This window comes from Rutilus rutilus, assembly GCF_951802725.1.
Source record: "Rutilus rutilus genome assembly, chromosome: 17".
NCBI classification, from domain to species: Eukaryota; Metazoa; Chordata; class Actinopteri; order Cypriniformes; family Leuciscidae; genus Rutilus; species Rutilus rutilus.
The window spans coordinates 22,598,259-22,611,539 of NC_140230.1; the positions used below are offsets into that span (position 1 = coordinate 22,598,259).

Sequence of the window (13,281 nt, forward strand, 5' to 3'; positions counted from 1 at the left end):
AATACTCAAGCCATTGAAAGCGTCTTTCAATGTCTTTTTTTTAATACATAAAACTGAAAAATAGGCGAGTCTCAGTCTGTATCGAAAATTAGCACACATTCCGTACAAGACATATTCCCAAAAAAACTCCCGACACGGCGAGGACAAAGCGAGGGCATTAAGTTACCCTTGTGCACGTGAAGAGTGGGCGGGACACGGAGGCGCTCTGGTCAGGTGATGAAATGCCGTCACTTCACTTCACCTGCTCTAGTTTCCGCACAATCAGGACATGAAACAAGCCCAATGGATACACAGGTAACAGTTAAGCTTTAGTTTTTGTTTAAAAACCAGCTTTTAAATAGTTGGTTTTTGTTTACTTATATGCTCCACCAATAACGATATTTAACCTAGGCTACCTTTTCGTCATAGTTCGCTTCAATATTTAAAAAAGGAAATTAATTAAAGCGTAGGCTACTTTTCTATCCGTCTAACTGAATTAAATTTGATAATAAAAATATATAGGCTAACTGATGTATATACTTCATTTATAATTTGTTCAATGTTAAGTTGTGAACTAATTATCACTGCCGTTCAAATACATTTAGGCTACAAGTTAGGCCTAAATTATTTTAAACAATATTAGTAGGCTACTATATGAATGAATATTTGATGATTGTCTTTTAAAAACGCTAAGACTAAAAGTATTGATTTTACCTTGTGTTTTGTTTCTTGTCGTTTTTGTGGCCAACGCCCAGTGAGTAAGTAGATGTCAGTCATACTGAACCATAGATGTGTAAACATTGATGCCTCATTAGTGGCTGTTTTTATGGGCCACCATACGTAAGTTCCCTATCAAGGCTACGGAACTCGACATTACGGATGTCGTATATGGGAACTCCTCTCATCCTTCACTTCCGCTGAAATCTTATAGGCTAACGCCAGCAGAGCTGGCCAATTGACGCAAATACGCAAATACTGAAACACCGTTGCAGTTATAATGCAAGTGCAGCGTCAATTCCCTTCAGAATCTCTCTCTTCACGCTTAAATCGTGTGCTAGAAAGCTGATACTACAAACTTGGATTATTCGCCGTCGTTGAAGTTGCGTCGGAGATACTCGCACTGTCTCCTGCATCCGATGGCAACTACTTGCAACGTATGCTCGGGCCCCATCGCCCCCCCCGACACGCACCTGTTCTGCATTGCGTGCTTGGGGCTGGCCCACGCTGAGTCAGCCCTCGGGGACGGAGGGTCCTGCGACCACTGCGCGGATTTATCCCTTCGAGCCCTCAGAGCCAGGAGGGACGAGGCTCGCGCAGCAGCGGGAATTGGGCCTACCGCCGCCTTTGAGCCGCTGGTAGCCCCCCCCAACCGTAGAGTCGAGGTTCGCTCCCCGGTGAGCTTCCCCGACCCCACCTTTCAACCCCCTCGCGACGTCGCTGACTTCGTTTCTTTCGGGGTGAGTGAGGAGGACGACTCCATGTCGCTGTCAGCCTCCGAGAACGACTGGGGTGCGGAGCAGGCCGCACCGCTGGCGGCCGCGGAGCAGGACACCCCTGCGGACCTGCAGGACGAGCTCTTCCGTGTCCTCTCTAAGGCCGTCGAGGAGCTGGACCTCGACTGGAAAGCTCCTGATGAACCATCTAAGAGCAAATTGGATACGTGGTTCCTACAATCGAGCCGCCGTCAGGCCGCTTCGAAAAGGGGAACACCGTTTTTTCCCGACGTGCATGAGCACGTGGTGAAGTCGTGGGCGGCCCCGCAATCGGCGCGCACCCTCACTTCCACCCAGGCTATGTTTGCCCCCGTGGACGAGGCGGGGGACCACGGCTACCTCGGCATCCCTCCCGTCGAGGAGACCGTCGCCGCTCATCTCTGCCCGTCGGCTCCCGCCCTGGGCTCGGACCGCAGCCTGCCGTCCCGAGCCTGCAGATTTACGGCCCACCAGGCCAACAAGGCCTTCGGTGCCGCGGGGGAGGCGGTATCCGCGCTGCACGCTATGGCCCTTCTCCAAGTGCTCCAGGCAAAGCAGCTGAAGTCTCTGGATGGCGCCGCCTCTATTGACGCTGACGCCATCCGGGATCTCCGTTCGGCCACGGACCTCGCGCTCCTGGCCACGAAGCGCTCGGCCCAGGCGATCGGCCGTTCTATGGGTTTCCTCGTGGTCCTCCACAGGCATCTGTGGCTCACCCTGTCAGACGTGCAGGAAGCCGACAGGAAGACGCTCTTGAACGCGCCCATTTCCCCTGCAGGCCTGTTCGGAGACGCCATGGAGAAAGTAACCGAGCGTTACTCCGAGACGCAGAAAAAGGCCAAAGCTATGAGCCACGTCATTCCGCGAAGGGCGCCGCCGCCGCCGCCGCAGCCGCAGCCGCGCTCTCGTTCTTCCTCAGCCTCAGGCCGCCAACCCCAGGCTGCGGCCAGAAGACAGACAGCGCCCCGCCCGGGACAGGATGCCCGTAAAGGCCGCAGCGGTCCGTGGCAAGGGGCGGGTAACAGGAGGACGCAGAGGAGCCCGCGCAGAAAGCCCACCGCGTCCCCTGCCAGGCCCAAGCAGTCGTCCTGACCGCTCGGGCAAGAGGAGGAAAAAGCGCCAGGCCGGCCCCGCGTGCAAGCGGCGCGCTCTAGTGCACTTCGTCCCTCAGAGTTCTGTGAGCGACGCGTGCAGTTGTTCTGTGTGTGTAAATGTTGTGAATGTTGTTCAAATAAAGCAAATTACTACTTCACAAACAGAGCTTTTTTCTCCTCTTGCACCACACACTGTGTTACCCGCCCTGCCCTCGAGCAGCGCAGAGTCACGGTCAATAACTACCCCCAACACTCACATAGCGGCCATGACCGCAGCGGCGATGACCGCAGGTTTAGATCAGCCCTCGCTCAGTCGTTTCCAGGCAGCGTGGGAAGCTATTCCGGGCATTTCGCCGTGGGTGTTGAATATAATTCGGCGCGGGTACACACTTCAGTTCAAACGCAGACCACCCCGCTTTCGCGGCGTAATTCAGTCATTAACTTTGCCCCAAAACGCTCGCGTGCTGAGGCAGGAAGTGTGCAGCTTGCTCGAGAAAAAGGCTATAGAACCAGTTCCCCCGAGCGAACGGGACAGCGGGTTCTACAGCCGCTACTTCGTTGTGCCGAAGAAGGGAGGGGGTCTCCGCCCCATTCTGGATCTGAGACCTGTCAACAGAGCGCTTCACAAACGCGCCTTCAGGATGACAACACTGAAGCAAATCCTGGCGCAAATTCGCCCCGGGGATTGGTTCGCTTCAGTGGATTTAAAGGACGCTTACTTTCACATTCAGATAGTGAAACGTCACAGACGATTCCTGAGGTTTGCGTTCGAGGATTCGGCGTACCAATATACGGTGCTTCCGTTTGGACTGGCCCTAGCCCCCCGAACGTTTTCAAAATGTGTAGACGCGGCACTTTCACCCCTCAGATCGAGCGGAATGCGCGTCTTGAACTATCTGGACGACTGGCTAGTTCTCGCTCAGTCGAGAGAAACGCTGGTCAGCCACGTGAATGCCCTCCTTCGACACTTGGAGATGCTCGGGTTGAGGGTGAACGTCCAGAAAAGTGTGCTCACACCGAGCCAGACGATAACATTCCTGGGAGTGTGCTTGGATTCGGTGAGAATGAGAGCGCGCCTCTCCCCCGAGCGAGCGGAGGCTCTGAGTTCTTCTCTCGGTCTCTTCAGACCTGGCAGGCTCGTCCCACTGAAAGAGTTTCAGAGACTACTGGGACGGATGGCAGCGGCTTCTTCGGTGTGTCATCTGGGGCTGCTGCATATGAGACCGCTTCAACACTGGCTGAAAGCGCGCGTTCCCCCGAGCGCGTGGTATTCTGGCCACAGGCGCGTTATGGTCACCAGCGGATGCGCCCGCGCCCTGGCCCCGTGGAGGAACCCAGATCTCTTCAGCTCAGGGGTCCCTATGGGCTTAGTGACCCAGCGAGTGGAGGTCCTGACGGACGCTTCATCCACCGGATGGGGAGCGGTCTGCTTGGGCAAGCCCGCCTCGGGTCGGTGGTCAGAGAAGCAGATGGAGTGGCACATAAATCGCTTGGAACTGGAAGCGGTCTCTCTAGCTCTAAAAACCTTCCGGTCTCAGCTGGAGCAGCGGCATGTGTTGATTCGGACAGACAACACCTCCGTGGTTTCGTACATAAATCGCCAAGGCGGTGTACATTCCAAAGCCCTATTCAGGCAGGCGGAATCCCTTCTGCTATGGGCGGACCGGTTTTTCCTCTCGGTGAGAGCGGCGCACATCCCCGGTGTTCTAAATCGCGGGGCGGATATGCTCTCGAGAAGCGGGATTCCCCAGGGGGAGTGGAGGCTTCACCCCGGGACGGTTCAGCTGATATGGAATCGTTTCGGCAGGGCGGAGGTCGACCTCTTTGCAACGAGCGAGAACGCGCACTGTCAGATGTTCTTCTCGCTGTCCCGTTCCCCCCGGGAGGTGGACGCGCTGACTGCGCGATGGCCGAGAGTCTGTCTCTATGCCTTTCCTCCGGTGAAAATTTTGCCCATGGTGTTGTGCAAAATCAGGGAGGAGAAGGCGGCGGTGACTCTGGTAGCCCCGAACTGGCCGAATCAGCCCTGGTTCGCGGATTTGGTAGAGTTGCTAGCAGGGCAGCCATGGGAGATCCCGCTCAGGAAGGACCTTCTGTCTCAGGCGAGCGGAACGATCTGGCATCCCAGCCCCGCGCTGTGGAGCCTCCATGTGTGGCCGCTACAGGGTCGCTGAGCGGGCGGGACGCGCTGCACTCGCGGGTTTTGAATACCATCGCGGAGGCGCGAGCTCCGTCCACCAGGCGCCTGTATGCTCTGAAGTGGGGTGTGTTCTCTAAATGGTGTCAGGATGTCGGTATAGACCCAGCGGACTGTTCTGTGTCGGATATTCTACGCTTCCTTCAGTATAGGATGGATGAAGGGAGCCTGCCATCCACTCTGAAGGTTTATGTGGCCGCTATTGCCGCGTTTCACCCCCCTGTTGACGGACAGTCTATCGGTAGACATGCGTCGGTGACACGGTTCCTCAAGGGAGCTAGGAGATTGTGCCCTGCACGGCCGCCTTCTGTGCCGCCGTGGGATTTAGCTTTGGTCTTGGAGGCTTTGTCACGACCGCCTTTTGAGCCCCTAGCCTCGATTGCCATTAAGGAGCTATCGATTAAAACGGCTCTGCTTCTCGCTCTCGCCTCGGCGAAGCGGGTTGGGGATTTACAGGCTTTCTCTGTAAGTGAAGATTGTATTCGCTTTGGACCGGGAAACTGTAATGTTACTCTCAGACCGAGACCGGGTTACGTTCCTAAGTCGCTCAATACCCCGTTCAGAGCGCAGATCGTTTCTCTGCCTGCCCTGTCCGCTGAGCCATCAACCTCTCAGGGTTCGGATGCTCAGAGTGCTATTTGCCCAGTCAGAGCGCTCCGAGAATACATTTCTCGCTCGGCAGCGTTTCGACAATCGGACCAGCTGTTTGTGTGCTTTGGTGGATGCAACAAGGGACGGGGGGTCTCAAAACAGAGGCTTGCTCACTGGATCGTGGACGCTATTGTTTTGGCTTATGATTGCCTGGGACAGGAATGTCCCCTGAACATCAAGGCCCATTCGACTAGGGCGATTGCCTCCTCGTGGGCCTGGACTAAGGGTATGTCTATTCAGGATTTATGTCTTGCGGCTGGCTGGTCTTCTCAGAACACGTTTGCCAGATTTTATAAGTTGGATTTACCCTCTGTAGCGTCTCGAGTGCTTTCGGTGAGTTGATCGCTTACACAGCATTAAGAGAGCAGCTCTGCGCTTTGCTCATGAGTTGTTCTGTGTGCTATTTGTGTGTTATACTATTGTCACCGCTATGCGTTGGCTTCTCTGTTGTTGTTGTTGCCCTGTTGGTCTACAGTGCAACCTTCCCCCAGTTATACTGCTCGGGATATGCAAATTCCGGTAGTGTTGGTGTGTTCCTGTGATTGGTCCCTTTGGACCTATCAGAGGTTAGAGGTTCGCTATTTGTCAATCTCGGCCTATCAGGCACTTCCATTCTGGGGGCGAGGTTTGTATTGGGTCTGTTCAGTAGTTTGCTGCCACGGCGGGATTCTATACAGTTCCCATATACGACATCCGTAATGTCGAGTTCCGTAGCCTTGATAGGGAACGTCTCCGGTTACTTTCGTAACCTCGGTTCCCTGAAAGGCAAGGAACGAGACATTACGCTCGCCGCCGTGTTCGCTATTAATTTAGCGTTGTTCGATTCTGAAGGGAATTGACGCTGCACTTGCATTATAACTGCAACGGTGTTTCAGTATTTGCGTATTTGCGTCAATTGGCCAGCTCTGCTGGCGTTAGCCTATAAGATTTCAGCGGAAGTGAAGGATGAGAGGAGTTCCCATATACGACATCCGTAATGTCTCGTTCCTTGCCTTTCAGGGAACCGAGGTTACGAAAGTAACCGGAGACGTTTTCTTTTACTGTCTATGTACGTAAGTCGTCCGCCATATTGCAACGGTCAAAACACCGGTCCGTGAACACTCGAGAGCAAGTTGACTGTGCGTCTGCAACCTAGTTAGACCATAGACTGTAAAAAATAGAGTTAGACGCATGTATGAATATCTTTATCTATCTATCCTGTAATATTGAGTTAATGCATATAAAAACACAAAACAACACATTCTCACCTGTGAAAGGTTATTCCTTTTCTATGGGAATTTAAATCTAGGCGGTTTCACAACCAGAAGCTACGCGATGTACTAGTATTATTGATTACTGTGAGGGACGACACGCTGACCGTTCCAAGATGGCAGGCGCGTCAACGTGTCTGGAGCTATGTGGATCTATGTATACAATCTAGGTATACAATCTATGTGCTGAACTGTCGAGCACAGGAATGTACTGTTTGAATAGAGGTAGTAACAGGTATCTACAGTTCCTGTTCAACAGCAAACAGACGGATTACTTAAAAAAGCCTTGCCGTTATGTGATAATATATTTACTTAAAAACTGTTCTTTTCAACCACTTTGAAATTCATAACTGATGAAGAAAACTCTGATACCTTATAAAATCAAGTAGCACAAAATGATTATGACTTGTGAATATTATGACCCTGATAGCACACGTACATACGTCTATTTGATGAGTGCGTTTACATTTGGAAGACGTTTTTTTTTAGAGTGTTTGCTCATCTGCTATACGTCTATAGGACGTTTCCTGACAGCTAGGCAGTGGTGTAGTCTACGTGATACGCAGGTATACGCCGTATACCCACTAGAAAATGCCAAGGATTTGCGTATACCCACTTAAAAAAGCGTGAGGATACGTATCAACTTCGTTTTGTGTCAGAACTTTCACACTTTCATTCATAAATTCACCCCGTCTGTGTTTGCGAAGCGACGGATCGAAGTTTATATTAGAGTATACTCACTACAAAAAACTAGACTACACCACTGCAGCTAGGGTAGAGTGGGGGAAAACGCCCCCCTTAAGGAAAATGTGACATTACAGTGAAACAAAACATAAATGTGACTAGAATTGCCATCCTGGTTTTGAGTGACTATGGCAGGAGTTATTCACCAAATATTAAATTTGCTCAGCCTTCATAATTAATTAGTATTTTCACTGAAAAATATTTTTGTACAAAGGGGGCGTTTTGCCCCAGTGGTGGGGTAAAACGCCCCCCAAGGTGGGGTAAAATGCCCCCTTTCTTACCAACCAGTTTGCTTCATAGATCAACAGCAAAATTAACAAACAATAGTTTTTAATCTCTAAAAGTAAAAGGCAAGTAATGTATCAACATGTATATATATTAATATTTATTTCAGCAATGTCCAAAATAGCCAAATTTAACTACCTTCCATCAGTGAGCTAACTTTGCTAGCAAGCTAGCTAGTTAATGCTCACTTGAGGTAATTTTTTCATGTTTTGTTCAAATATTTTGATTTTACCACCTAGTTATACTGCATTAAGAGTAAAACAAAGGATTTGATAAACAGAAATATTTTATTATAGTAATTATGATAGAGAGAAACTATGCCCCCAGGGGGGGGTGTTTTACCCCTCAGCGCAGGGGGCGTTTTACCCCACAAGCTATGACTTTAAAAAAAAAAAAAACTTTTTTTTTTAAATATAATTATATTCCTTATAAATAGCATATGATCTCAAACTACAGACTTCACTATTCATCTATCATACATCACTGTGATATCCTGCAGAACAATATTCTCTTAAACACTTGTTTACAAATATCCGAAAATTATAGCATTTACCATGTAATCCTCTTCTCTTCAAATATGTCGCTGGTGTCAGCTTCTCCATAGAGATTTGTATATCCCCGTTATCAACGTAGTGCATAGCAACAGTAAAATGTATCTTGAACACTTTTTGTGGTTATTTTGGGAAAAACAGGTGGGGGGGCGGTTTACCCCAGGGGGGCGTTTTCCCCCACTCTACCCTATACGTCAAATAGACATTTAGAAAATGTTTTTAAGATGTTTATGATTTAGAATATATGTAAAACTGACATCTAAAAGATGTCTATCAGATGTTAGTAAACAGCAGCTGCTTTCCATATGAAGTGATCTTTAACAGACATCTTGTAGACATAGGCTACGTGTGCTATCTGGGAAACATGGTGGTAAAAACAAGATCATTTTCCCCTGGTCCCAGACTAAATTGGCAGTTTGAGCTGTTTTAACTGAAAGCAACTTGCAATGACACTGACTTTTGGCTCAAGATGCACACCTGTAATGGTCTAAGGCACGTTTATAAAAGCTATCAATGCCCTGGTTGCACTAATGCTTAATCCTGGCTTAATCTAAGCCCTTTCTGTGAAACCGTTTACTCCTTTATGGCTCTGGAGACATCATTTTGTAGCTCTACTTGAGTCTGAAACCGCTCTCTCTCTGTAGCACACAGATCTAGAATTGGCCATCAAAACCCTGGTGGATAACTTCCACTCAGCATCATCAACTAATGCCAACACGCTCACAGCCCAGGAGTTCCAGAGCATGCTCTCCAAAGAGCTGCCCACCATGGCAAAGGTATGTCTGGATCCACAATCCAATCATCACACCACTTCACTACATATCAGTCTCTCAAAATAACTAATATCATCCATATTACATAACCAAAAGCCAAATTTGCATAAGTTACAACACCTATGTGATACTATTTTGTCATAGGACAGACCAAAATAAGACTTACAATAAATATGAGCCAAGAAGTACATATATTGAATGAATACTGAATGAAATTTAGATTAGGCCTCAAATATGTCAAAGTTTATTTTTTATTTTTCAAAATAAGAAATGCAGACTCACTATACGTAAAACTTGAAGGTGAGACATTTATATTCATTATAAAGCCAGTATATATTTATTCAGACTAGTGAAAGCATTTGGTCACCTAAATACACAATAATCATGATTACATTTGATAAGTTTCCCACATCCTCTATTCTCTTCCAGACAGCAGGGGACCAGGAAGGACTCAACAAACTCCTGACAGAAATGAGTGTGGAAGAGGGGAAGGGCGTCACGTTCAAGGATTTCTGGAAACTGGTTGAATCTCTCGCCAATGCTCAGTTTGGATTGCTGAGCAAAGAGAAGCAGGTGAAATGTGTGAAATGTAGTCTTATGTGAAACCGGCCCTGAGCAAACAAGTCCAATTAACATTACGTAGGTGTCCACCACAGCCTTGAGAAAACGCGTTCAATCAGTCACTTCTATTTCCCATCACTTTCTGCAATACTGTACATGTCACTCTGCTGGTCTTTGGCATATGTGCTGAGGTCTTATCATATTATGTGTTGTTATAGAGCTTCCTGAATAAATATCTCACAAGCCTTTACAACACAGACTTCAAGTAATCTCTAACATCAGTGTAACCTGAGCCACACCTGCCTGGCCAGATAACGTAAGATCTAGTCACTAATTTAGTTCCTCATTTCCTCTGGTGCTGCAGGTTTTTGTATTATTGTGACGTTTTTAACCTGTCCAATCATTTTTACTTTCTTTTTGTTTGATGTAACAACTGTGATTATATTTGAAACAATGTGGGCCACATGTCTGTTTGTGCTGACTGACATAAATTGGAAAATATATAATGTGAGTAAAATATATTTTAGAAGGAAACCAAAGTTGTGACACCACACATTCTGTACTGTATTTGATGCTATTAAATGTGTGCTGAAGGTTTCACTGTCTGAATGATCTGTTAAGTGTAATGAAAATATTCTTGAGTTTGGTGGATGGTCTTTATAGTTCTAGTTACAATTTAACCCTTTTGTTCTATCCAGCTGTCCAAGAACATTTTAATAGCTAAAAAAAAAAAGGCTTCAAGGTGAAACGTAATGATTATCCCAATCTTATGATTTAATAACTAATTTAAAAAATCTTAACAAACCATTCTACATCACATATGTTTTTCAAAGTTTTGCTGGGGTGAACTCAGACAACATGGAAGAGAGGATCCAAATGCAGATATTATTTTTAATAATACTTCGCTTAAGTTATGACGTAATTAATACTTTTTCTGGGTCCAACCAAGACTACTAGTTTCAAATGAGAATACCATTTTTGTTAAAACTATTTTTATTCATATCACACATTTAAAGTCACCATGAAATCAAAATGGACCATTTTTTAAAATTGAATATTGCAATGTTTATTATAAATGATCCGTGCACACTATTATTTATTTTTTTAATTAATGTGCCCTCGTAAATTTTAATCAAATTAACTTCCTCTCCCACTGGCATCTCTTCTCTGATGTGTTTACTGGCACAAGGGTGGGACAACCAGTCACTCACATGAAATTACAGCAATTGCAAACCTCAACAATCCAATCAATTCCCAATGGACAAAATCAAGTCCTTGTCTAAAAATGTTTTCTCATTCATATACACGTCACAATAGGGAACAAAATTGTTGTCTGGATCCACAATCCAATCATCACACCACTTCACTACATATCAGTCTCTCAAAAAGCTAATGACGGTTGTGATTACTCACCTTTATGCTAAGAGAGCCGACAGTCCCTTACATTTGGTGCACCTTGCCTCTCTCTTGCATTTTGGTCCTCATCCATTTCTAATATCCATTTATATGAGTATTTAACCACTGATTTTAAAACTCTATTAGCACTACATTAACATTTTTTGTATTCTGTCAAGTCAAGTCACATTTATTTATATATCGCTTTTTACGATACAGATTGTTTCAAAGCAGCTTTACAGCGATAACAGGAAAATAATGCAACAAAGTTTGTTTCCAGAAAAAAATTGCTTCACAGTCCAGCTTAAGTAAGTTCAGTGATGTTTCATTTTTGTTGTAAAATAGTTATTAATTTAGGTAATTTATTTATATATATATATATACTATATATATAGTGTTGTGGCAGATGCAATATATTTTGTTGCAAATTCAAAGTCTTCAGATCAGGTCTCAAAGAAATCTCCCAAGAGTCGAAGTTCCAGATCTTAGAAAAATTCACTTTATTGACAAGCAACAAAGTGAGATGCAGCTGTTCATCTGACTTGCAATAGTCCAGCTTCAGGTCTTATACAGCAATTTTCTTATCACTAGGTAGCCAATCAGCTATCTTTTTTTTTTTTTTTGCTCTGCCTTGAGATCTCGTTAGAATCATCCTTCCCGGAGACATCTTTTTATTGGTGGAAAAATCTTTGGCCACACCCACAAAAAAATATCTTCATGTAACATGATTCTCCACACCTGCAGTGTGTCATCCATCATCTTAATTAACATGTTTTTTACCATCTTCTCTCTGGGCTTGTTAGGTACATTTCCATCCTCAAAGACCCTTTGACCTGGTTTAACCTGGTTTCTGTCAGAGACACAGCAATACTGACTTTTACATGAGGCAAAGGAAAATCTCCAACAATAGCCACACTGGAGAAAACCATGATGATGTCATCGTCCAGCTCAGTTTAGTTCTCATGTAATAGTGTCAATGCAAGCAGATCAGTATTATTGTTGAATATTAAATTAAATGGTAAATTAAATGTCCCCAACTAAGCAAGCCAAAAGCCAATGGCAACAAAGGTGAAAAAAGGCGACAGTGAACCAAAACTCCCATCAGGTGACAGAATGGAGAAAAAATCATTGGGAGAAATCAGGCTGCACTGTTCTGCACTGTAGTTACTGCATGATATAATGAGAACTGAGAGAGACAACTGAAGATTAGTTCCTTAAAATAATACCGAAATAAAAACCAGTTCTGCTTTCACTTTTGTTTTTAACTTTTCAATTCAATTCAAATTTATTTGTATAGCGCTTTTCACAATACATATTGTTTCAAAGCAACTTTACAGAAGAAATGCATGTTTTTACCAGTCTATGGTTTCTACATTACAATTTAGAGTGATCTACTATCATACTGTAGGTGACTGTGTCAAAGTAATGTCCATATGTCAAAAATGTACAGTTCTAAGATAAAACAAATCATGCAGTTAGCTAATATCATGTATTCATTTAGGCAGAGACAATTATCTTGTTAAAGCTGTTATTACAAGTTGTGATTCCAATATATATATAGAATCTTTGATGAATGGAAAGACAAGGCCGCAGCCTGGCACAAATTTAGAGGTCCTTTGAAGGCTTCTAGCTCAACATCATCTTCACATCAGAATTTCTCAGAATCGGCTGTGATCTTGTGATCAGTGATCTTTTAAAGTGTGAAGATCTCACAGCCTCGGGGGGTGAGTAACTCCAACATGGAAACTTTACGATCCTTTGTCTTCTAGCAGGGTGCTGCATAAGTAATTTGATTTGGTGTCAATGGAAAAACTATTAAAGATTCTTATAAAACTAATATGTTGCATAGGTATCAACGTATAATGTTAATGATCACTTAGGTCATTAAAACAGAAACTCATACCAAACATGGTACACATGTGATCTTGATTAAGTAAGTAAGGCTACATTCATTCAAAGAGTTTAGATTAATACATAGTCAAAACACTAGGAACATATGATTGCATAGGAAAAGTGGAAACATGATTTTAAGTTATTATATATTGAGGGATTAGAATGGACTGTAGAAAAATGGTACATTTGTCGGTTTCAAAGTGAATTTAGATTGAAACTCTACATTCCTTTGAGTTGTAAACCTTATCTTTTGTTATGTAACCAGAAGCCTGGTGTTAGCTGCAATTGTGGTTTAAATTGCTCTTCGGGGGAAGTATTCATTTGTATTCATACATTTAAACGTATTTAAAAATAACTGTATGAATACGAATGACCTAAACTGAAATAGTCCATTCCATTGTTCCGTTAAGATTTATACAAAATGTTTTATTAAGCT

The 13,281-nt window shown here is 44.9% G+C and overlaps 1 protein-coding gene across 1 annotated transcript; it reads left to right on the forward strand.

The window, feature by feature from the left end:
* The first annotated feature begins 55 nt into the window (after window positions 1-55).
* Window positions 56-10,355, forward strand: s100v1 (S100 calcium binding protein V1). The gene is made up of 3 exons (XM_084435328.1): window positions 56-294; window positions 8,868-8,999; window positions 9,426-10,355. The coding sequence occupies exons 1-3, from the start codon at window positions 217-219 to the stop codon at window positions 9,597-9,599; spliced, it is 384 nt and encodes a 127-aa protein (XP_084291454.1). The 5' UTR covers window positions 56-216; the 3' UTR covers window positions 9,600-10,355.
* Window positions 10,356-13,281: the final 2,926 nt, after the last annotated feature.

Coding starts and splice junctions, on each gene's coding strand:
- s100v1 (XM_084435328.1), top strand. CDS start 217: ATGAAATGCCGTCACTTCACTTCACCTGCTCTAGTTTCCGCACAATCA. Junction 295..8,867: donor CAAGCCCAATGGATACACAG/GTAACAGTTAAG, acceptor CTCTCTCTGTAG/CACACAGATCTAGAATTGGC. Junction 9,000..9,425: donor AGCTGCCCACCATGGCAAAG/GTATGTCTGGAT, acceptor ATTCTCTTCCAG/ACAGCAGGGGACCAGGAAGG.